Source organism: Bubalus kerabau, chromosome 8 (assembly GCF_029407905.1).
Source record: "Bubalus kerabau isolate K-KA32 ecotype Philippines breed swamp buffalo chromosome 8, PCC_UOA_SB_1v2, whole genome shotgun sequence".
Lineage (NCBI taxonomy): Eukaryota > Metazoa > Chordata > Mammalia > Artiodactyla > Bovidae > Bubalus > Bubalus kerabau.
This window is the reverse complement of record NC_073631.1, coordinates 51,622,446-51,646,044: the sequence shown is the minus strand read 5'-3', so window position 1 is coordinate 51,646,044 and position 23,599 is coordinate 51,622,446. Positions and strand designations below refer to the sequence as shown.

At 37.5% G+C, this 23,599-nt stretch overlaps 1 protein-coding gene and 1 non-coding gene across 2 annotated transcripts in view; both read right to left on the bottom strand.

Annotated features, from left to right (window-relative positions):
- LOC129659138 (B-cell receptor-associated protein 29) overlaps positions 1 to 23,599 on the bottom strand; it is a 52,564-nt gene that overhangs the window by 23,727 nt on the left and 5,238 nt on the right. Inside the window, exons 3-6 of the mRNA XM_055590259.1 lie at positions 22,776 to 22,876; positions 13,751 to 13,901; positions 12,183 to 12,318; positions 7,402 to 7,510 (exon numbers count right to left, since the gene is read on the bottom strand). Coding sequence (XP_055446234.1) covers positions 7,402 to 7,510; positions 12,183 to 12,318; positions 13,751 to 13,901; positions 22,776 to 22,876 — 497 coding nt within the window. The remainder of the gene's footprint in view (positions 1 to 7,401; positions 7,511 to 12,182; positions 12,319 to 13,750; positions 13,902 to 22,775; positions 22,877 to 23,599) is intronic.
- LOC129659747 (small nucleolar RNA U109) lies at positions 4,338 to 4,467 on the bottom strand. The gene has a single exon (XR_008718222.1). It is a non-coding gene; the product is annotated as a small nucleolar RNA U109 (small nucleolar RNA).

The window sequence follows — 23,599 nt, the reverse complement described above, 5'->3', positions numbered from 1 at the left end:
GAAAGATATAAACATCTGAATGCAGAGTTCCAAAGAATAGCAAGAAGAGATAAGAAAGCCTTCCTCAGCAATCAATGCAAAGAAATAGAGGGAAACAACAGAATGGGAAAGACTAGGGATCTCTTTAAGAAAATCAGAGATACCAAAGGAACATTTCATGCAAAGATGAGCTCAATAAAGGACAGAAATGGTATGGGCCTAACAGAAGCAGAAGATATTAAGAAGAGATGGGAAGAATACACAGAAGAACTGTACAAAAAAGATCTTCACGACCCAGATAATATGATGGTGTGATCACTGACCTAGAGCCAGACATCCTGGAATGTGAAGTCAAGTGGGCCTTAGAAAGCATCACTACGAACAAAGCTAGTGGAGGTGATGGAATTCCAGTTGAACTATTTCAAATCCTTAAAGATGATGCTGTGAAAGTGCTGCACTCAATATGCCAGCAAATTTGGAAAACTCAGCAGTGGCCACAGGACTGGAAAAGGTCAGTTTTCATTCCAATCCCAAAGAAAGGCAATGCCAAAGAATGCTCAAACTACCACACAATTGCACTCATCTCACATGCTAGTAAAGTAATGCTCAAAATTCTCCAAGCCAGGCTTCAGCAATATGTGAACCATGAACTTCCTGATGTTCAAGCTGGTTTTAGAAAAGGCAGAGGAACCAGAGATCAAATTGCCAACATCCGCTGGATCATAGAAAAAGCAAGAGAGTTCCAGAAAAACATCAATTTCTGCTTTATTGACTATGCCAAAGCCTTTGACTGTGTGGATCACAATAAACATTGGAAAATTCTGAAAGAGATGGGAATACCAGACCACCTGATCTGCCTCTTGAGAAATTTGTATGCAGGTCAGGAAGCAACAGTTAGAACTGGACATGGAACAACAGACTGGTTTCAAATAGGAAAAGGAGTTCGTCAAGGCCGTATATTGTCACCCTGCTTATTTAACTTCTATGCAGAGTACATCATGAGAAACGCTGGACTGGAAGAAACACAAACTGGAATCAAGACTGCCGAGAGAAATATCAATAACCTCAGATATGCAGATGACACCACCCTTATGGCAGAAAGTGAAGAGGAACTCAAAAGCCTCTTGATGAAAGTGAAAGTGGAGAGTGAAAAAGTTGGCTTAAAGCTCAACATTCAGAAAACGAAGATCATGGCATCCGGTCCCATCACTTCATGGGAAATAGATGGGGAGACAGTGTCAGACTTTATTTTTCTGGGCTCCAAAATCACAGATGGTGACTGAAGCCATGAAATTAAAAGACGCTTACTCCTTGGAAGGAAAGTTATGACCAACCTAGATAGCATATTCGAAAGCAGAGACATTACTTTGCCAACAAAGGTTCATCTAATCAAGGCTATGGTTTTTCCTGTGGTCATGTATGGATGTGAGAGTTGGACTGTGAAGAAGGCTGAGCGCCGAAGAATTGATGCTTTTGAACTGTGGTGTTGGAGAAGACTCTTGAGAGTCCCTTGGACTGCAAGGAGATCCAACCAGTCCATTCTGAAGGAGATCAGCCCTGGGATTTCTTTGGAAGGAATGATGCTAAAGCTGAAACTCCAGTACTTTGGCCACCTCATGGGAAGAGTTGACTCGTTGGAAAAGACTCTGATGCTGGGAGGGACTGGGGGCAGGAGGAGAAGGGGACGACAGAGGATGAGATGGCTGGATGGCATCACTGACTCGATGGACGTGAGTCTCAGTGAACTCCGGGAGTCGGTGATGGACAGGGAGGCCTGGCGTGCTGCGATTCATGGGGTCGCAAAGAGTCGGAGACGACTGAGCAACTGATCTGATCTGATCTGAAGAAAACTAAAACACCAATTAGAGAACATAAGATACATGTACTTCACTATAGCATTAGTTACAACAGCCAAGATATGGAAACAACCTAATTACCCATTAATAGGTAAATGGGTAAAAAAAATGTGACATACACACACACACACCCAAACACACACACAACGGAATATTTGTTGTTGTTGTTTAGTTGCTAAGTTGTGTCTGACTCTTTGTGATACCATGAACTGTAGTCTGCCAGGTTCCTCTGTTCATGGGATTTCCCAGGCAAGAATATTATTATTACTCAGCTATAAAAAAGAATGAGATCTTGCCATTTGTTACAACATGGCTGGACCTAGAAGGTAGGCTAAGTGAGATAAGTCAGACAGAGAAAGACCAATACTGTATTATTTCACTTTTATGTGCAATAAAAAAAAAACAAAAAACAAATGAACAAACATAACAAGGTACAAAGTTATATATAGAAAGAAAAACAAGTGTTTGCCAGGGGTGAGGGTTGGGGAGGGGGAAGATAAGGAGAAGAAAGAAACTGGTGAGGAGATTAAGAAGTACAAATTTCCAGACTTCCCAGGTGGTCTAGTGGTTAAGACTCAGCCCTTCCACTGCAAGGGGCATAGGTCAGATCCCTAGTTGGGGAACTAGATCCTGCATCCTGCCTTATAACAACAACAACAATAATAATAATAATGAGAAGCCTAGAAGAAACTTAAAAAAAGGAAGTACAAATTTTCAGTTGCAAAATAAATGAGCCACAGGTATGAAATGTACAGTGTGGGGGATACAGTCAATAATTATGTGTTATCTTTGTATGGTGACATGGTAGTAAGACTTACTGTGGTGATCAGTTTGAAATGTTTAAAACATCACATCACTATGTTGTGTTAAAGGAACTAGTATAGTGCTATAAGTCAATTACACTTCAAAAACACACTCCTAGAAAGAGAGCAGAGTTGGGGGAGGGGGAATTAGAGGAAGGCAGTCAAAATGTGCCAACTTTCAGTTATAAGATCTAGGGATGTAATGTACAACATGATTAATATAATTAACACTGGGGTATGTTAGTTTCCAAAGTTGTTAAGAGAGTAAATCCTAAGAGTTCTCAACACAAGAAAAAAAATTTTTTTCTATTCTTTAATTTTGTAATGAGATTAAGGATGTTCACTAAACATTGTGATAATCATTTCATGATGCATGTATCGATAAATCAAATTATTACACTGTACACCTTAAACTTGCATGCATATGTGCTCAGTTGCTAAGTTGTGTCTGACTCTTTGTGATCCTATGGACTGTATTCTGCCAGGCTCCTCTGTTCATGGAATTTCCCAGGCAAGAATACTGGAGTAGCCTGCCATTTCCTACTCCAGGGGATCTTCCCGACCCAGGGATCCTACCGGTGTCTCCTGCATCTCTTGCACTGGTAGGTGGATTCTCGACCACTGAGTCACCTGGGAATCCCACACCTTAAACTTATACAGTGCCATTTGTCAACTATATTTCAATAAAACTAGAAGAAAAATAAAAATTTGCTTTATCCTCAGTAGGTTGCTTTTTAAGGACAGTTATTTTTTGGGCTCCAAAATCACTGCAGATGGTGACTGCAGCCATGAAATTAAAAGACGCTTACTCCTTGGAAGGAAAGTTAGGACCAACCTAGATAGCATATTCAAAAGCAGAGACATTACTTTGCCAACAAAGGTTCGTCTAGTCAAGGCTATGGTTTTTCCTGTGGTCATGTATGGATGTGAGAGTTGGACTGTGAAGAAGGCTGAGCGCCGAAGAATTGATGCCTTTGAACTGTGGTGTTGGAGAAGACTCTTGAGAGTCCCTTGACTGCAAGGAGATCCAACCAGTCCATTCTGAAGGAGATCAGCCCTGGGATTTCTTTGGAAGGAATGATGCTAAAGCTGAAACTCCAGTACTTTGGCCACCTCGTGCGAAGAGTTGACTCATTGGAAAAGACTCTGATGCTGTGAGGGATTGGGGGCAGGAGAAGGGGACGACAGAGGATGAGATGGCTGGATGGCATCACGGACTCGATGGACGTGAGTCTGGGTAAACTCCGGGAGTTGGTGATGGACCGGGAGGCCTGGCGTGCTGCGATTCATGGGGTTGCAAAGAGTCGGACACGACTGAGCGATTCAACTGAACTGAACTGATGCTCCATGTTAAATGATCTTACAATGAAGAAGTTATTTGAATGGGCTTCCCTGGTAGCTCAGCTGGTAAAGAATCCACTTGCAATGCAAGAGACCCTGGTTCTATTCCTGGGTCAGGAAGATATGCTAGAGAAGGGATAGGCTACCCTCTCCAGCATTTGTGGACTTCCCTGGTGGCTCAGCTAGTAAAGAATTCATCTGCAATGTGGCAGATTCTTACATTCAACCTTACAATGAATGTTATTTGAATAGTTCCCCCCAAAATTGCTGATGGAAAGAAAAGGAAAGGAAGAAAAGGAAGAAAGAATAATGGCAGGGTCAAAGAATTTGCCTCAGTCACTTTTTTTTTCTTTTCCCTTTATGTAGGAGACATACACTAGTACTCAGCTTCTACTATTAGACTGCCAGTCCTGAGAACTTTCAATGTAGCATGCTATGGATATACTTCTGCTCCTAAAGGAACGAGGAAGAGACATTTTCATATACAACTCAATCACAGTTAAAATCATTGCCTGGATGCATGCAATGACTGAATGATACGTATTTCTTCTAGTTTTAAGAATAAGTACTGAGAAGGTATTAAGAATAAATCCTGGGAAGCTGTCCTGGGAAGAATCTTTTGAAGTCAATCTCCTTGGATATCAGAAAGTTTTCTGCTACATACAAGGTCTATTTTATTATGAGGGCTTGTGAACTTTGTAAATTCTTCAGCGCTTATGTTCTCATTTTTCATGGCAGTGCCCTTTCCCAATTATTCCACACACTGGGACATCAGAGCTACCATTAAACAGATCATTAAAAATGACAGATCGGGTCCTTACACCTGACTAAGTTAGTCTCGAGTATAAATTGGATGCTTGGGGACATGCATGCTCTCCGTTGGCTCACTAGGGTCATATGACTGCACTGGAGCACAGGTAATTTAATTAACTAACTGGTGAAAAATCTGAGCTGGTGTTTAAAAACTGATGGAGATTTTGGCACTGCTGATAGAGTGAGTGCTCTTAATACCTGCTTTCAGAATAATACTTTGCCAATTTGGATTGAATCAGTTTAAATAGATCAGTTTAAATGTATCTGTGCTTCACTTCCACTAATATATTTGGAGAAAATGTTTCACCAAGATTAAAAGAAACACTAATAATAAGACCATGCATAAGAACAATATTCTATTTACCTCTTTTAAAAAATATACCACACTGCCTTTCTACTCAATTTTGAAATATAAGAGAACTTCCTGAAACATTTCTTAAGCACCATCAGTCTTAATACTCTCAATTTATAGAAATCTATGAATATTATTTGAATGGTACTATATACAAAGCATTGTGCTGCTGAACTCATCCATACCTTGAACTACTAATTTATTTCTTAGTCTTGTCTGAATGAATTTGACTAGTATAGGTCAAGAGAACACAGCCAGGGTTATACCTCCATTAGAAATGGAACTTGGATCTTCTCAAGGTCAGTAACAATGTTATCTAAAATAAAATGTGTTCATAAAATACTACACTCCTTGCAGAAACCAAACTGAACATACTCAAACAGGTAAAATCTGCTTTTACCTCAACCTTGATTCACTTTGAAAGTAGTTCTGCAGTCTACACTTCAAATAGGAAACTTGGAATCGCTTGTTATCAGATCATAAACAAAATGTCTATATTATAAAAGAGTTCATCTTCTCCAAACATCTGAATTGTCAAAGAAATATTGAGCTTCTTTATATTACTCAAAATAACACTGAGTTTAGAGTTATATATCAGACTTGTGAAGTTAAAACTCAAAATACATGAATTGGATTTTTTAACAAGCAAAGGGAGAAAAAAACTAAGCTGGCCAGGGTTAAGAGAGGTAGCATGGCACACAACCTACTCTTGTCTGCCTTTTATTTCTGTCCTACTCTGCTTACAACTTAAGGAAAAGGATCCTTGGCAGATATTAAAAAAAGCAGGAATTTAAAATAATTTTTTAAACTAATTAAAGGTATTTTGGAAATAGTTCCTTAAATTCTTCAGAAGGATTACCAGCAATATTTTGTGTTGGGTGAAAAAAGAACACTATTTCTCTTTTGAAATGTCTGATTACTAAATTTATTTTCATACAAATGTTAAAACTTCGTGATCATGTTCCAAATTGTTTGGAACTGCAGAAGAGCCAAAAGTACAACTATGAGAAGATTTAGAATTTTGAGCTATACTATTCCAAACACACCATCTACCATTTTGTCTAGAAGAGTAAATTATTTTTTAACTTACTGCTTCTAAATGTTTTTTTTTTTTTTACTTTAAATAAGAATTAGGAAAGTGACTATATACTTTATATCAGAAAAAATATCCTACCAATTTTTTTAAGCAATTAGCATTTATCTTCAGGCTTTCCATTTCAAATGCAAATACATCTTGATGAACTCAACTCTGTCCAAACAATATACATAATTAACAATAGCAAGATGTATTACAGAAACTTATACTGAGGCCTATTTTTTTTTTAATCTAAACTTACAAATGGCATAAAGTATTTTTTATTCAATTACTGAATGTTTTCCAATTTATTTCCAACACAAAGCAGTGGAAGAGATCTGAAATTGGAGAAGGCCTATGCATTGATCACTATCTTGACTCTGCCTGAGAGGTTCCCAGTATCTGGACAACATCAAGGACTATCTGTCATAAGCTGGAATGTTGCTCAGGGGTCAAGCCATCAACTTTGAGGCAGTTTCTTGGATGACATCAGATTTAGAACTTTTCAGTGCTATGCAGCTGCAGGCAATAATAATTTGTTCCTTGTCTAAGAATAAGAAGATACTAAAACAACTGTTTTTCAAAAAAACAAAAAATGCAGAAGAAATAGCTGCCTTCAGGGAAATGGGAGTTGGGACGTCCTACCCCAAGTCCTTATTGCTGTATTTAGGAATGAGACACTGAATTCTCTACTGACATCCCCCAGTCTGTAGCTTACTCTGTCCGTACCATTTCTTTCAAGGAACGTTTTCCTTATATCTGGCACGTAGAAAATATTAGGGCTTATCTCAAGCCCTAATATTATAACCTTATCTTATAACCAAAACATTCCCCCTGTCATTGCTTCTTTTAGCAGCAATGTACTATGATGAAAAACTGTGATAATTTTCCAAATGTGTTTACAAGCAACTTTTCAGGAACACAGGTCTTTTGCTAAGGCAGGAACATTTGTATTTACAACACAGATCTGAAACACCTACATGTTTGTTTGTAAAACAGAGCATGTTTCTCTTGGCTGAAACAATGTTTTATCTTCATATTTGAGCAGGAATTTGTAAATAGGTCACCCTTGGTATTTTAGCCAGAAGAACATGTGGCCACTGGTTTTGTTTTAGCAAAAGTAGTGAAGTTTAACAGCATAAAATATGATACTTCTACTTTTGTGCAGGCATATAACGTTACCATCTGAAGCCGTCTTTAATTCAGTTTTCAGTTTTTCTTTGTCTTCTTCTAGTTTTTTATTTTCTGCTTCCAAAATATGTTCTTCTTCCTTGTCATAGTTTTTCAAGAGCTATCAGAAAAGAAAGTTATAGAAAGAAGTAATCTTAGATTGTAATAGCCAGACATTTTTTTAGGAAAAGAGCTAAATAATGTATTTTAAATTATTGGCCTTTATTCTTTGTCCCTTTCAGTGCTTTATACTTTTTTACAATGTAAACTTCTGTTAACAGAAACTTAGTTTTTGGTAAACACACACACACACACACACACACACACACACACACACACTCTTTCTTCTATGATTGAAACCTCTGACATGAAAATAACAAGAGTTTCTGGCTGGGCTACAATTAAAATTATATTTTCAAAAGTATTCAGATAAAACATACCTTTTCCTTAATATGTGATGTTAATCTAAGGAAAAAAAATAGTGCTGAGGGTAATATTACTTGGAAAGCCTTTATGTTCCAACTGCAGAGCGGTCTACTCAGACTAGTTTTATATTGATGATTTGTAAGAAAAGAACATGTTTTCAGGATAGAAATGGGTAAGTGGAGTATGACAGGGCCACCTCTATGCTTGGACAATTCTACCTAATTTACACTGAATGGTCTCCAAATTACTTTTATCCAGTTAATCTTTCATAATATTATTTGTATTTTCAAATCTATTTTGGCTTTTAAAGTGTTTGTTTTATGTTTGTAGCTTATCTTTTCTAGGCAAGAATAATTAAGATCTGAATAGTAAAATATTTGACTAAAATAAAAACATCATGGGGTAAAAATTTCATAGCCTGGATGGAAATCATCAGTGTTAATAGAAGTAAGTGGCTGACATTAAAAAGAACATTTTAAGATGTTTAGTTAAAGATGTTAAATTAATGTTTGAAAAACAGAACATGTACATATTGACATGGGTTATTTGACTAAGTAAAAAGGCAGCAATTTGATACAGAAAACCTCAACAGTCAGGAAAAAAAAAAATTAACTCAGGACAATTTAAAATAGACATAGAAAAGAATTTCTATTGCAGGGTGATTCCTTTCCTAATGTAAACTGACATTAAAACACTGACATATTAAACAAAACAAAGTTCTACTTAGCACTGCTACTACTACATGCAAATATTGTACAATACTATGTAGTATTAGGAGTAAAAATATAACAGAAATACAATCTTTTGCTCTCAGGTAAACTCAGGCTTGAGGAGAAGGCAATGGCAACCCACTCCAGTACTCTTGCCTGGAAAATCCCATGGATGGAGGAGCCTGGTGGGCTGCAGTCCATGGGGTCGATAGGAGTTGGACACGACTGAGCGACTTCACTTTCACTTTTCACTTTCATGCACTGGAGAAGGAAATGGCAACCCACTCCAGTATTCTTGCCTGGAGAATCCCAGGGATGGGAGAGCCTGGTGGGCTGCTGTCTATGGGGTCACACAGAGTCGGAGACGACTGAAGCGACTTAGCAAACTCAGGCTAGTGGAAACGATGAGATGAGCATAAATATTGTAGCACAAGATCAAATACAATACTGCTGTGTTACAACAGAGATCAGGCAGATCCAAAGGAGGAATTAAAACTCGAATGAATATATAATTCCAAGAATTTTTTTTTAAGAGATAAAGAACTGAAGTACCTACTAAAACCAAAGAAGTCTCATATCTTTAACATTAAAAAAAAACAACTTTTTTTTTTTTTTAAGAGCAGAGACTAGGGAAAAAAAAATCCCTCTGAATTCCACAGGTCTGTTGACCACTTCAACACAATCCTTGCTTTTACTTCACTTGAATTCATTTCGCACAGTCTTCAGTGATTATCCAAACTGGAAGAGAACCAATGAGTTACAGGAAAGCTTACACTGACTGCCTGAATTAATATGCCACTGACTTGGAAAAGTTGAATTTGGTGTTGGTCTTGTAAATAAGCTTTCACTAATGCACCTATAAATCTGTTCAACTTTATTACTGAATTATGTGTAACTTGATGCTGGAGAAAGACCAACAGCCCTGGAATCTGCAATTTTATAGCCACTAGCTATAGTAATGCACATGTAAACAGTCCTACCCACCTTACTCGACCTGGGTAAGTGGCTGGGAAAAAACAAGAAGTAAAGCTCCATCACTGTTGTTATTTTAAAGCAGTCATATATAAGTTAATTGGTCTTTCATAATTATTTCATTAACTGAATATCATAGCAGAATGGGGTCCCATGCACCATCTGCAAGTCATTTCATGGGCTAGCATATGATTGAAGGGAACAAAACAATGTGGTTTAGAGTGTGGATTCTAGAGGCAGGCTGCCTGCCTGGATTCAAACCTTAGTTCTGTCTCTTATTAGTGGAATGATTTTATACAAGTCACTTAACCTTTCTGTGCCTCCATTTCTTCATCTATAAAACGCAAATATTAACAGCACCAACCTCCTAGGGTGGTTGCAACAATTCAAAGAGTTAATACCTTACTGTGAAGCCTGTGAATACTGGGAGCTATTATTTATAAACTTGAGACCCAGAACAAATGTAGTGACTGGCCCTAGATCACAATGCTAATTAATTACTGGCAGATTTGGGACTGGCACCCAAATCTCTTGAACTTTAGGGTAAAACACTTTCCATTAGATAATGTGTCTCTTATAGAGAATGAAGAGATGTTTTTACCATTATAAAATGAGATCAAAGGACAGAAAATGAAGCAAATAATATTAACATACAAAATAAGTCTGACTGTGTTGCTGAAACACTGGTGACATACTGTTTGCCTCTGAACACAGAAACACTGACACAGCTTAACGACCAATGGAAAGTTACATGACATCTATGCACCAAAGCTTTTTTCAGAACAGAACAAAACAAAGTAAACATACAAACCAGTGCTTATTCTCTAAATGTTTCCTTAAAAGATGCTGTTAAAATCTACCCAAAGAAACATTTCTGAATCCTATTTGTGTAGTGGTAATAAGGCAGACATCATAAATAAAACATGGGTTTTTGAACAGGTCACCATGATACTGTAGCATCAAAACTATTTTTTTTTGCAATGAGTTTTCCCTTATTTAATAGGTGGTGGAGAAGACTCTTCAGAGTCCTTTAGACAGCAAGGAGATCAACCTTGTCAGTCTTGAAGGAATCCACCCTGAATATTCATTGTAAGGACTGATGCTAAAGCTGATGTTCTAATACTTTGGCCACATGATGCGAAGAGTCAACTCACTGGGAAAAAACCTGATGATGAGAAAGACTGAAGGCAGGAGGAGAAGGGGATGACAGAGGATGAGTTGGTTGGATAGCGTCACCAACTCAATGGACGTGAGTTTGAGCAAACTCCAGAGACAGTGAAGGACAGGGAAGCCTGGCGTGCTGCAGTCCATGGGGTGGTGAAGAATCAGACACGACTTAGCAAATGAACAACAATAGTTTTAGAGAGCTTTATATTGTTCTAGTTAATAGGTAACTCTTTTAGAATTAATAAAAGGTGATGCTTAGAGTTCTTTCTGTAAGAGGCTGGGCTTTAGGATTTGGGTAATTCTCTACTGTTAGACTTACAATACTTTTTACATAAATATGAAAAGTGAAAGTGAAAGTCGCTCAATCATGTCCAGCTCTTCGCGACCCCATGGATTATGCAGTCCATGGAATTCTCCAGGCCAGAATACTGGAGTGGGTAGCCTTTTCCTTCTCCAAGAGATCTTCCCAATCCAGGGATCAAACACAGGTCTCCCGCATTGCAGGTGGATTCTTTACTAGCTGAGCCACAAGGGAAGCATAAGAATACTGGAGTGGGTAGCCTATCCCTTCTCCAGCAGATCTTCCCGACCCATGAATCGAACTGGGGTCTCTTGAATTGCAGGAGGATTCTTTACCAACTGAGTTATCAGGGAAGCCCTTACATAAATATAATTTGATGTAATTCATAATTGATTGCAATTCATTAATCTGTAATAGGGAAATAATCTTATTGCATTATGTTAGGAATTATTTAAGAAAATGTTTCACTTCTGAATAGTTTTTTTGACTTTTTTCCCTAAGAAGCAGAATTAGGAAAACTTATAGGTTATAGGGCTTAACATGAACTGAAAACACTCAAGCTTGAGATCTGACTCCTAAATTTTAAAGTTAAGAAAAAAAATACCCAAAGTAATTTTGTATCTTCCATTTTCTCAATTTGTTCTTTTTACTTAACATGGAAAACATCAGTACCTGATTTTCATTCTCCCTGAGGAGCAGGGGAAAGACAGCATAGAGTTCTCAAAGAATTATTAGCAACATAACCCAAATTAGAGACTGAAAATATTATATGCCATCTTCTATCTGTATCAACTATTTTTCTCTGCTTCTTATATAAACATCATTTAAAGAAAAACACACACACACACAGTCTTAACAGTAATTCAACTGAATGGGAAATGGAAACTTAAGAGAGACTTATTAAAACTTGCCTTATGTTATAAAGTAAAATTAATGGTAATAAAGGAACTAAAATTCATATTCCCAGAACTGTTTTCTCCTTGAATCATAGGAAGTAGGTCAATGGCATTAATCTACTACTGAGGGAAACTTTGAGAACTCACAAATCTAAAGATAATAAAATACTTCTGGAACAATCATATTGTAGAACACTGTTATTTATGGTCATTTTCTGCTTATAAAATATAAAAATGCTCTTTTTGAGGCTGAAAAAAATATACCATCCCTTGGGAATACCAAAAACATTCACACCAGTTTTTTTTTTAAAAATTAAATACCCGTTTCAGTCTTTCATTTTCTTCCATGAATTTTTTGGCAGCCTGGTTAATATTTTCTGCTTGATGTTTAAGTACTCCTTTGTGTGACAGCTCTTTTGCCAGCTGAGTAATAAGGGTAACCAGACGTCTCAACACTCTAAGAAAATAAAAAAAATGTCAGAGTAGTATATAACTAGACTAATCCCCAAGAACTGTGACTTTAAGCACTAATTATCCAGTAACTCCCCTTCAGGTGTGGGTGTGGTAATATTTAAGCAAGGGAGGATGTTTAAAGAAGTGTGTGTTCAGTCACTCAGTCATGTCTGACTCTCTGTGACGTCATGGACTGTAGCCTGCCAGGCTTCTCTGTCCATGGCATTCTCTAGGCAAGAATACTGGAGTGGGTTGTCATTTCCTCCTCCAGGGTTTAAAGAAGATAAATACGTAATCCAAGTCCTAGTTAAAAGAAGCCTGTGCCTCATTTCTTTGAATTTTTTGCCAGAAGACTAACTTTTGGAATGTGGGTTCAGTGGGACTTATTTACTTATTTTTCTCTGTAGAGGACTTTGGCCAGGAGGAGCAGAAAGAGAATTTTGGACATTGTGGCAGGGCCAGTAAGAAATTTTCCCCCTCAGTTCAAAATCTGCTATGTAAAGAGCACTGTGCAGGATTTCCCTTGTGGTCAGTGGTTAAGACTTGAGCCCCCGTGCTTCCAATGCAGGGGGCATGGATTCAATCCCTGGCTGTGGAAACAAGATCCCACATGCCTTTTAGTCAAAATAAATAAATAAAAATAGCACTGCAGAAGGCTGGCTAAACCTAAAAATTACTCTCCTTGTATTGATGAGTAACCTCCATTGTTACTAATAGTAATCGTTATCTTCAAGTATCCAATTCAAGAACTGCTAAGTGTTAATTACTATGCCAGGCATTGGGGATATAATTGGAAACAAGACAATGGCTCTGTTCTCAAAGGGTTTAGGCTTTAGTTGGGGAGGTGAGAGTTAAAACAGTATTTAATTACAACCATGAGTAATTAAATGACACGTGGAAGAAAAGTATATACACTACACATTCTATGGGAGTGTACAACAGGAGACCTACCTACTTTGGGGAAATGATGGGTCACAGGTCTCAGCTTACCTGAGAAAGGAGCTAAGGATGAGTAGAAATTAACCAGGGAGAGAGGGAAGGGAAGAGTGTTTTGGCAGAAGGGAAAGTTGGTGTGAAGACCCTGAAGTAGGGAGGAGTTGGATACACAAAAGGAACTCAATAAATATTTGTTGCAATAATGAATGAATGAATGAATGAAGGAGCAGCAAAGGACAGTGTGCGTGCAACGGTGGTATGTGTCAGAAAAGAGTACAAGAGGAGGCTCCAGAGAGCAGCAGGGGTGAGATCCTGCAGGACCATATGGGCCTATCAAACCTACAAGCCAGGATTATTATTTGTTATTTGGGTCTGCCATCTGAGTTCTTTCAAAAAAGATGTTAGTGTGCTAAATAGTACAGAAGAAAAATCTACACTGTAGGTGGAAAAAATGAGAAACATAAATCATGTTTTAAAATTGTGCTTAAAAAAAAACTTACAGCCAGAAAAATAATGAAAATCCAGAAATGTAAAGATTTCTTTGAGACCTGAAGAGTTTCATTTGTGTATGTTCATAGGCAGCAGGTCTGTTGGCTGAGCTCTTTTCAATAGTATGAGTTGAGGAATATTTTCTTACTTCTCTCACAGCATCTATTAAAGAAAAAGAGGAAACACATTGCTTTTGGCTTTTAAGAATATAAGATTATTAATATAATAGAAAGCAGATTTAGCCCAAGTGACCTAACTTTTAGATAATGAACTTTAGCTCGAGGGTCTCTTTATAATACATGGGAGGATATTATGCTCAAAATAGATGCCAGTGGTAAACTTTGAATGTAACAGTATTTTGCTTTTTTACTATTCATCTAGGAGTTACCATCACTGCACTGTCTCTAATATCTGGCTACACTGCATTAAAATTCAACCTACTGACAATAACATATATAGGTCATATGCCATTATCATCAATTCCAGGCTAACCCATTTCTCTTACTGCACTAGCATTTTTATTACATCTACTGTAATTTTTTTTACAGTAGAAGTGACAAATAGATTCAAGGGATTAGATCTGGTGCCTGAACTATGGACGAAGGTTTGTGACATTGTACAGGAGGCAGTGATCAAGACCATCTCCAAGAAAAAGAAACAGCAAAGAGGCAAAATGGTTGTCTGAGGTAGCCTCACAAATAGCTAAGAAAAGATGAGAAGAGAAAGGCAAGAAGAAAAGGAAACATATACCCATTTAAATGTAGAGTTCCAAAGAATAGCAAGGAGAGATAGGAAAGCCTTTCTCAGTGATCAATGCAAACAAATAGAGGAAAACAATAGAATGGGAAAAACCAGAAATCTCTTCAAGAAAATTAGAGATACCAAGGGAACATTTCATGCAAAGATGGGCTCGATAAAGGACAGAAATGGTATGGACCTAACAGAAGCAGAAGATATTAAGAAGAGGTGGCAAGAATACACAGAAGAACTGTACAAAAAAGATCTTCATGACCCAGATAATCACGATGGTGTGATCACTCACCTAGAGCCAGACATCCTGGAATGTGAAGTCAAGTGGGCCTTAGAAGCACCACTACGAACAAAGCTAGTGGAGGTGATGGAATTCCAGTTGAATTATTTTAAATCCTGAAAGATGATGCTGTGAAAGTGCTGCACTCAATATGCCAGCAAAACTGGAAAACTCATCAGTGGCCATAGGACTGGAAAAGGTCAGTTTTCATTCCAATTCCAATTCCAAAGAAAGGAAATGCCAAAGAATGTTCAAACTACTGCACAATTGCACTCATCTCGCATACTAGCAAAGTAATATTCAAAATTCTCCAAGCTAGGCTTCAATAGTATGTGAACCAAGAACTTCCAGATGTTCAAGCTGGATTTAGAAAAGGCAGAGGAACCAAAGATTAAATTGCCAACATCCGCTGGATCATCGAAAAAGCAAGAGAGTTCCAAAAAAACATCTACTTCTACCTCATTCACTACACCAAAGCCTTTGACTGTGTGGATCACCACACACTGTGGAAAATTCTTCAAGAGATGGGAATACCAGACCATCTGACCTGCCTCCTGAGAAATCTGTATGCAGATCAAGAAGCAATAGTTAGAACTGGACGTGGAACAAAGAACTCTTTCCAAACTGGGAAAGCAGTGCATCAGGGATGTATACTGTCACCCTGCTTATTTAACTTACATGCAGAGTGCATCATGCGAAATGCTGGGCTGGATGAAGCACAAGCTGGAATCAAGATTGCCGGGAGAAATATCAATAACCTCAGATATGCAGATGATACCACTCTTATGGCAGAAAGCGAAGAAGTTACTTTTCACTTGATGAAAGTGAAAGAGGAAAGTGAAAAAGCTGGCCTAAAACTCAGCATTCAAAAAGTAAGACCATGGCATCCAGTCTCATCACTTCATGGCAAACAGATGGGGAAATACTGGAAACAGTCGCAGACTTTAATTTTTTGGGCTCCAAAATCACTGCAGATGGTGACTGCAGCCATGAAATTAAAAGACGTTTGCTACTTGGAAGAAAAGCTATGACCAACCTAGACAGCATATTCAAAAGCATAGACATTACTTTGCTAACAAAGGTCCATCTCGTCAAAGCTATGGTTTTTCCAGTAGTCATGTATGGATGTGAGAGTTGGACTAAAAGAAAGCTGAGCACCAAGAACTGATGCTTTTGAACTGTGGTGTTGGAGAAGACTCTTGAGAGTCCCTTGGACTGCAAGGAGATCAAACCAGTCCATCATAAAGGAAATTAATGCTGAATATTCATTGGAAGGACTGATGCTGAAACTGAAACTCCAATACTTTGGCCATTGGCCACCTGATGCAAAGAACTAATTCATTAGAAAAAACCCTGATGATGGGCAATATTGAAGGCAGGAGAAGAAGGGGATGACAGAGGATGAGATGGCTGGATGGCATCACTGACTCAAAGGCCACGAGTTTGAGCAAGGTCCTGGAGTTGGTGGTGGACAGGGAAGCCTGGTGTGCTGCAGTTCATGGGGTTGCAGAGTCGGACACGACAGAGTGACTAAACTCAAGTATTACTCTTTAAAAAAAAACTGAAATATAGTTGATTCACAATGTTTCAGGTATACAGCAGAGTGATTCAGTTATATCGTTATCTTTATTCCTTTTTCAGATTTTTCCCATTATAGGTTATTATAATAAATATAATTCTGTGCTATACAGCGGGTCTTTGTTTTTTACCTATTTTATATATAGGCTACTATTATTTTAAATTATTGAGATTTTAGAAGTATTTGGTTACACTGAGATTTTTACTGGCAAAGATTTGTTGAAATGGGATTGACCTATGGTAGTATATGATCCCTCAAGTGTTTGTGGATGGCACCTGTTACTGAAAATGTTCAGAGAGCTGCTTTTTTGATTCTTTCAGTTCTGTTAAGTCTCAGATTCAGAGGAATCACTTTTCTCTAGTAGGAGACAGATTTCAGATTATAGCATCTTTATTTGGTGTACTCTTAGTCATTGATTCTTATAGTTTCCTGGGAAGGTTATCTGCCTTTGATGTCACAAAGACCAGTGGAATATAAACAAGTTAGGTTGCTCCTTTCATGCAGTCATAAGCACTCCTAGGGAAGAGTTACTGCCATATAGGAAAGAGATTCTAGTTGAAAAACTGCTAATTTTAACCCCTATTTTACTTAATTTTTTAAACAGCACTTTGAACTAAAATTCACATAACATTTACTCTTAAAAGTGTATTTAGTGGTTTTGAGTATATTCACAAAGTTGTGTAACCAACACCTGAATATTTTCATCAACCCAGACAGAAAGTGCATATCCATTCTTGCCCTCCCTGCACCTCCTGGCAACCACTAATCTACTTTCTGTCTCTATGCATTTGGCTATTCTGGACATTTGATATAGATGGAATCATATTTTATGTGTTCTTTTGTGTCTGGCTCCCTTAACCTTGCTTAATATTTTCAAGGTTTATCTATGTTGCAGCAAGTTACATAGATGAACTTGCTCTATTACTTTTTATAACTGAATAATTCTCTGTTGTACAGCTACACCACATTTGGTTTATCCATTCAAGAGATGATGGATATTTGGATTTTCTCCATTTTTTAGCTATTATGAACATGCTGCCATGAGGATTCATGTACAAGTTTTTATACTGACGTATGTTTTCATTTCTCTTAGTATATACCTATGACTGGAATTGTTGGATCATATGGTAACTCCCAAGCGGTGCTAGAGGTAAAGAACCTGGCTGCCAATGCAAGAGATGTAAGAGAAGCAGGTTCGATCCCTGGGTTGGGAAGATATCCTGGAAGAAGGCATGGCAACTCACTTTAGTAAGAATATTGAGAATCTTACCTGGAGAATCCCATGGACAGAGGCGCTTGGTGGCCTACAGTCCCTAGAATTGCAGAGCTGGACATGACTAAAGTGACTCAGCACGCATGCATGGTAACTCTATGTTTAACTTTTTGAGGAACTGCCAAACTGTTTTCCCAAAGCAGCTTTACCAGTTTACATTCTCAGTGTAATGTAAATTGGGATGGTTCCTATTTCTCCACATCTTCATCAGTATTTGTTATTATCTGTCTTTTAGATTATAACTCTCGTGATGAGTATGAAGTGATATTTCATTGCAATGATTGTGAGTTTTTCAACTGAAAAAAAAAATTTTATTTCCATTTTCTTTAATTCCTTCGAACAATGTTTTTGTAGCTTTAAGCGTTGAGATCTTGTACATCCTTTATAAAGTTCTTTTCTAAAAACAAGTAGTTTTTAGGCTTCTTGTTGTACTTATAAAAGTAATTTAAAAATTTTCAATTTTGAATTGTTGCTTATAGCATAGAAATGCACTTCATTTTGTATATTGACCTTGTATTTTGTGATGCACTATAGTTCTTTGACACAGTATTTTTCTTGTAGACATTTTAGGATTTTCTAAATAAATAATCATGTCATCTTCAAATGACTGTTTTACTTTTTAATTTAAAATCTTAACACTTTGTATATTTTTCTTAACTTAATATTATCTCGGTTAGAAAATCTATTACTTAATTGAACAAAAATAGTCAAAGTGAATATCCTTGCTTTGTTCCCAACCTTACGGGGCTAACTTTCAATATCTGACTAAGGATGTTGCTAGCTCTAGGCTTTTGTAGATGCTCTTCATCAGAACGAAGAAGATTCCTTCTATTTGTAATTTGCTAATTAAAAATAATTCGGTTTGTATATACTGTAAAATAGTTACAAGTCCATCACCATACAGTTACAGAATTTTTTTCTTGTGATGCAAACTTTCTTTCAACATCTACTCTCCTAGCAATTTTCAAATGTGCAATACAGAATTATTAACTAAGTCACCATGTTGTTCATTATATCTCTATGACTTATTTCTTTTATAATTGGAATCTTGTATGTCTTGACTCCATTTACCTACCCACCCCCACCCCTGGCAACCACCAATCTGTCCCCTGTATCTATGAGCTTGATTTCATTTTTTAAGATTCCATATATGAATGAGATCTTAACAGTATTTGTCTTTCACTTAGCATAATGTCCTCAAGGTCGATTTATGTGAACACAAAAGGCAAGATTTCCGTTTTTTTTTTGTCATTTCTAAGATTGCCTCAAAACAATACGAGCATGCCAACCACTACAAAAACAACTAAAAAAAAAAAAAAAGTCTTTATGAGTTATTTTGAGCAGACCAGAGGAACCAAACAGTACTTTGAAGTCATTGTTGTTTTCCTTGTTGTTTAGTTGCTAAGTCGTGTCTGACTCTTGTGACCCCATGAACTGTAGCCCGCCTGGCTCCTCTATCCATGGGACTTCACAGGCAAGAATACTGGAGTGGGTTGCCATTTCCTTCTCCAGGGGATCTTCCCAACCAGGGACAGAACCTATGTCTCCTACATTGGCAGGTGAATTCTCTACTTCACTGAGCCACCTGTGGAAGTGTGATGTCATTACTACTTGGCAATTAAACAGGAATAATACTCCTGGATCCATTATGCAGAAATGCTAAAGATTAAGCAGTACTACCAAAGAAAAACACAAACCCGTTTGTAGAATGCACTGCTTGCATAATAATAAAGAAACTGTGTCTGAAAAGTGGGATGGGGGGCAACAATAAGAGGAGGATGTGACACTTAGTCAATTTTCTATAAGGCACATGGAGATCATCTTTTTGTGGGATCAATTCTGTAAGTGTTCAAATTCCCGAGAAGCATTTCTGCTGACACTAAATAAACTCTTCTGGGTTTCCTACTTCCTTTCTGCCTGTTTCAACTTGCTAAAAGACACACACTTTTCAGTTAGTATTGGCTCTAGGAATATAAACATCTAGTAATGATTATTAGACCAACAAGAAAAAAATTCCAAAATAAAAGATGAATTATGTTGAGTAATTCAAACCTACTGGGTCTGCATTATTTACACCAATGTCATTTTAGTGGAAGAGAACAGTGGACTATGCACTTTACATATGTAACTGCATGTTATTCTTTCAACACCTCAGTGAAGTAGGTGTTATTCCCCTGTTCTGAGATGAAAACACTGAGGCTTCATGGGTAAGTCCCTGTTTGACTGTCTTTATCATCCAGGGTTAACGGCCCCACATTAATCATCCATGATGTTCCTATTCTCTGGGAGTTACTTTCTCTGCCCATAGACCTAGGTTCCTGCCAGCAGCCATGATTCTGCTCTCTGATCCTGGCCCCTGGCCATAGCTTCTCAGATGAGGACTGGATACCTGGTGTTAGCTGGTCAGATTTTTTCTTCCTTAGAATTGGAATTTAGAAATGGCTAGTTAATCCTCACATATGGCTGGCATGACAAAACTTAGCAGCTGTATATAATTCTGGCCTGGGAACTGAGTATCAGACTCTGTAGAGATAAGGAATAAGAAGTAGACCGAGGGAGAAATACAGGGACACTAAACGGACACTTCACTTCCTATGAGTTTGGCTTCCTTCATTTTTTGGGCCACACTGAAACAACCCTATATTTTAATTTTCCCTTTCATGCTCAAGTGAGCGGATGCTGGTTTCTGATTTATGTAACCAAAAGAACCTTGGCTAAAGTTGTCCTTCTTTATATGGCTATGTGGCAGTTTTCAGTAGAAATTCTTGTGATAATTTTAGAATTAGAAGGACACAGTACACTCTTAGAGCTACCAAGAGGTGTGGAGATTATTTCCTCTCTCTATTTTGCAAATGGCTAACCCAAACTCAGAGAGATGAAATGACATTCCAAAGGTCATTTAGTTAGTTGGTGACAAAGTTGGAACCTGGTTTTCCTTATTGTTTTTCACCTGCTTGGTGTGATTTCTTCTATGGCTAGAGATTCAATTAGTAACATTAAGAACATACCATGAAACAAATACAGTTTGAAATGAACTGCAAAATCCATTCACATCCTGATGCAATGACTTACTCATACCTTCTCATGCCATTTATTTCCAGTTTACGAAGAGGATTCCCGTCCAGAGGTTAGTAATATGGAAGATGAGAAACATTTTCTCACAAGATAGTGCCATGCGCGGTGGTTACGGCCTCAGGCTGACACCTGGGAACCTGCCTAACTCACAACACGACTCTGAGCGAATTCTGAGGGACAACACACTGCAGTGGTATCAAAAGCTGAACTGCCAAGAAGTAGCTGGCTGATCTCTGACAAGTTACATAATCTGAGCTCAGTTCCTAAAAGCTCCTAAAAAGCATGGCAATTATTTTGACTCATAGAATTTCTAATTTGACAAAAATCTTAAAAGTCTACTTCAAGAGAAAAGTAGTGTCTGGGATGTTGCAATACCTCTGCCAGCATCTGGACAAACATAAAGGAGGCCTGTTACCAAGGGACAGGATTTATACCCATGGCAAGAAGCTGAATCACCCTGGCATCAAGGGACCGATATTTTGACTATTAAGAGTTTTCTACTGAAGACCTATAATCAAATGGGGAAATGATGGAAAAATCTGCATGTTTTGGAGACAGACACCAAACCCCTGACTAGGTGAAAGAGGTTAACTGTATGCTGCACACAAGCATGTAGAACCTAGACTGGCTGGAAGCAGAAGGTTGATAGTGCTGACTCCCACCTGCCTCCCACCAATCCCTGAAAGGATGTCCACAAGCTGATCACGCCCTCTTTGAAACATTACTATAAAACTCCTCACTACCCCTTCTAGGTTGGGACATGCAGTTTGGAGGGCATTAGCCCACTGTGGCCCTCTCTGCCTGACAAAGCAAATAAAGCTATTCTTTTCCACTTAAAAAAAAAGTCTGCTTCTAATTTCTAAGGTACTTGTTACGAAAATTTCAAACATACTGAAAAACTAGTACAATAAACATCCATATTTCCACTACCTAGATTCAACAATTGTTAGCATTTGCCATATTTGCTTTTTTTTTAACCAACTGAAAGTTGTAAATATCATGAGACTTTACTTCTATGTATTTCAGCATGCAATTCCTAAGCATAAGGACATAATCCTATGTAACAGGTGATGGTAAACTTTTCCTGTAAAGAGCAGCTTGTGTATGTTAGGCCACACGGTCTCTGTTTCAACTACTGCACTCTGTAGTTGTTCATACATAGACGACACATAAACAGAATGGCATGGTATGTTCCAATAAAACTTTATTTACAAAAATAGGCAACTGGTCTGTAGGTTATAGGTTGCTGACTTCTTTTATATAATAATAACATTGATATCATAACTAAAGTTAACAAAACTCCCTAATATTATCTAACAAACAGTCTTTATTCAAATTTTTGCAGTAGTACCTAAATGTCTGTGCTATAGTTGTCTTTCAACCAGGGTTCAATCAAGATTCACACCCTGCATCTAAAACTTCTTTTGAGGGCCACTGCTCTGTTTGTCTCCCAAACAGTTAAATCTGTGGATAACTAAGACACCACAATAACAAAGGACTACTGCTGCTGCTGCTGCTAAGTCACTTCAGTCGTGTCCAACTCTGTGCAACCCCAGAGACAGCAGCCCACCAGGCTCCTCCTTGCCTGGGATTCTCCAGGCAAGAACACTGGAGTGGGCTGCCATATCCTTCTCAAATGCAGGAAAGTGAAAAGTGAAAGTGAAGTTGCTCAGTCGTGTTCGACTCTTAGTGACCCCATGGACTGCAGCCCACCAGGCTCCTCCATCCATGGGATTTTCCAGGCAAGAGTACTGGAGTGGGGTGCCATTGCCTTCTCCGAACAAAGGACTGTATAACTGCTAATTCTGAAAACTAGGTTATGCATTGCAGCATTTAAATCTTAAAACAACATAAAAGAGATTAAGAACCACTGTACTCTGCTGCAATTTATGATTGTATATATATAACAGTAATAATACCTATCAACATATCAATTATCTACTCCATAAAGTCAACTGTATACCAATGGCAGCATCAACTTAATTAAAAACCAATCAATAATAACAACTCATTAATGATAATAATAATAATATAAAAAATCATAGTTAAGCTTAGTCAAAGGAGGACTCTAGTACTTACCTAGAAACAGAACAATCAATAGGATTATAATAGTAAGAAAAGCCTTGTTCCAGAAACTTGCAATTTTACCCCAAACGCTAAAGGAAAATATCTTCTGCCATCTGTAAAGCAATACAATTACATCAGGTGTAAAAAGTCAAGAGAACACTTTGAGATACTTTCTAAATACTAAATTAACATTTTGGCAATTGTGTAGTGAGTGAAAAGAACTATGGAAATTTAATTTTTTGTAAGAGAATTGTCAATTCTTATCAATAAGAATATCTCATGAAATAAAGAACAACTTTCAAATTTAATAATAATCCAACATTTGATTATCTTCTGTCTGGTGGCTTAAATATTCTTAAGTAAAAGTAACTTTTGAAGTAAATACACATGATCAAAACCTTAAATAGGAATTCTCACAGTAAAAATGTTAAATTACTGATAGAAGTTATCACTTTATATCATTTTCCTTATCAGGATAATAACTCAGAAATAACAAAGATCTATTGTTCTAACAACTAATAACATTTGAGGGTTAAGGGGTCTGACTTTCTACACTATTTATTTTTATAATAAAAAAAATAGATGCAGTTTCAATGTCCACTCCAAGGAAAAAAGTTTTTCTACTTTTACTGTAAGGAAATTAAGAAAATCATTGGGCTATTATACATACATTGAATCACTGAGCTATTACGTACACATCAAATCACTGAGCTATTCTATAATGTGTGTGTAATGCTGTGTAGCACATACATAGTAAATACTGTATTACATAGATAGGAAAGAGCAAAAACCTTAAATATATGGCTTGAAAGGGAATTCCCTGGCGGTCCAGTGGT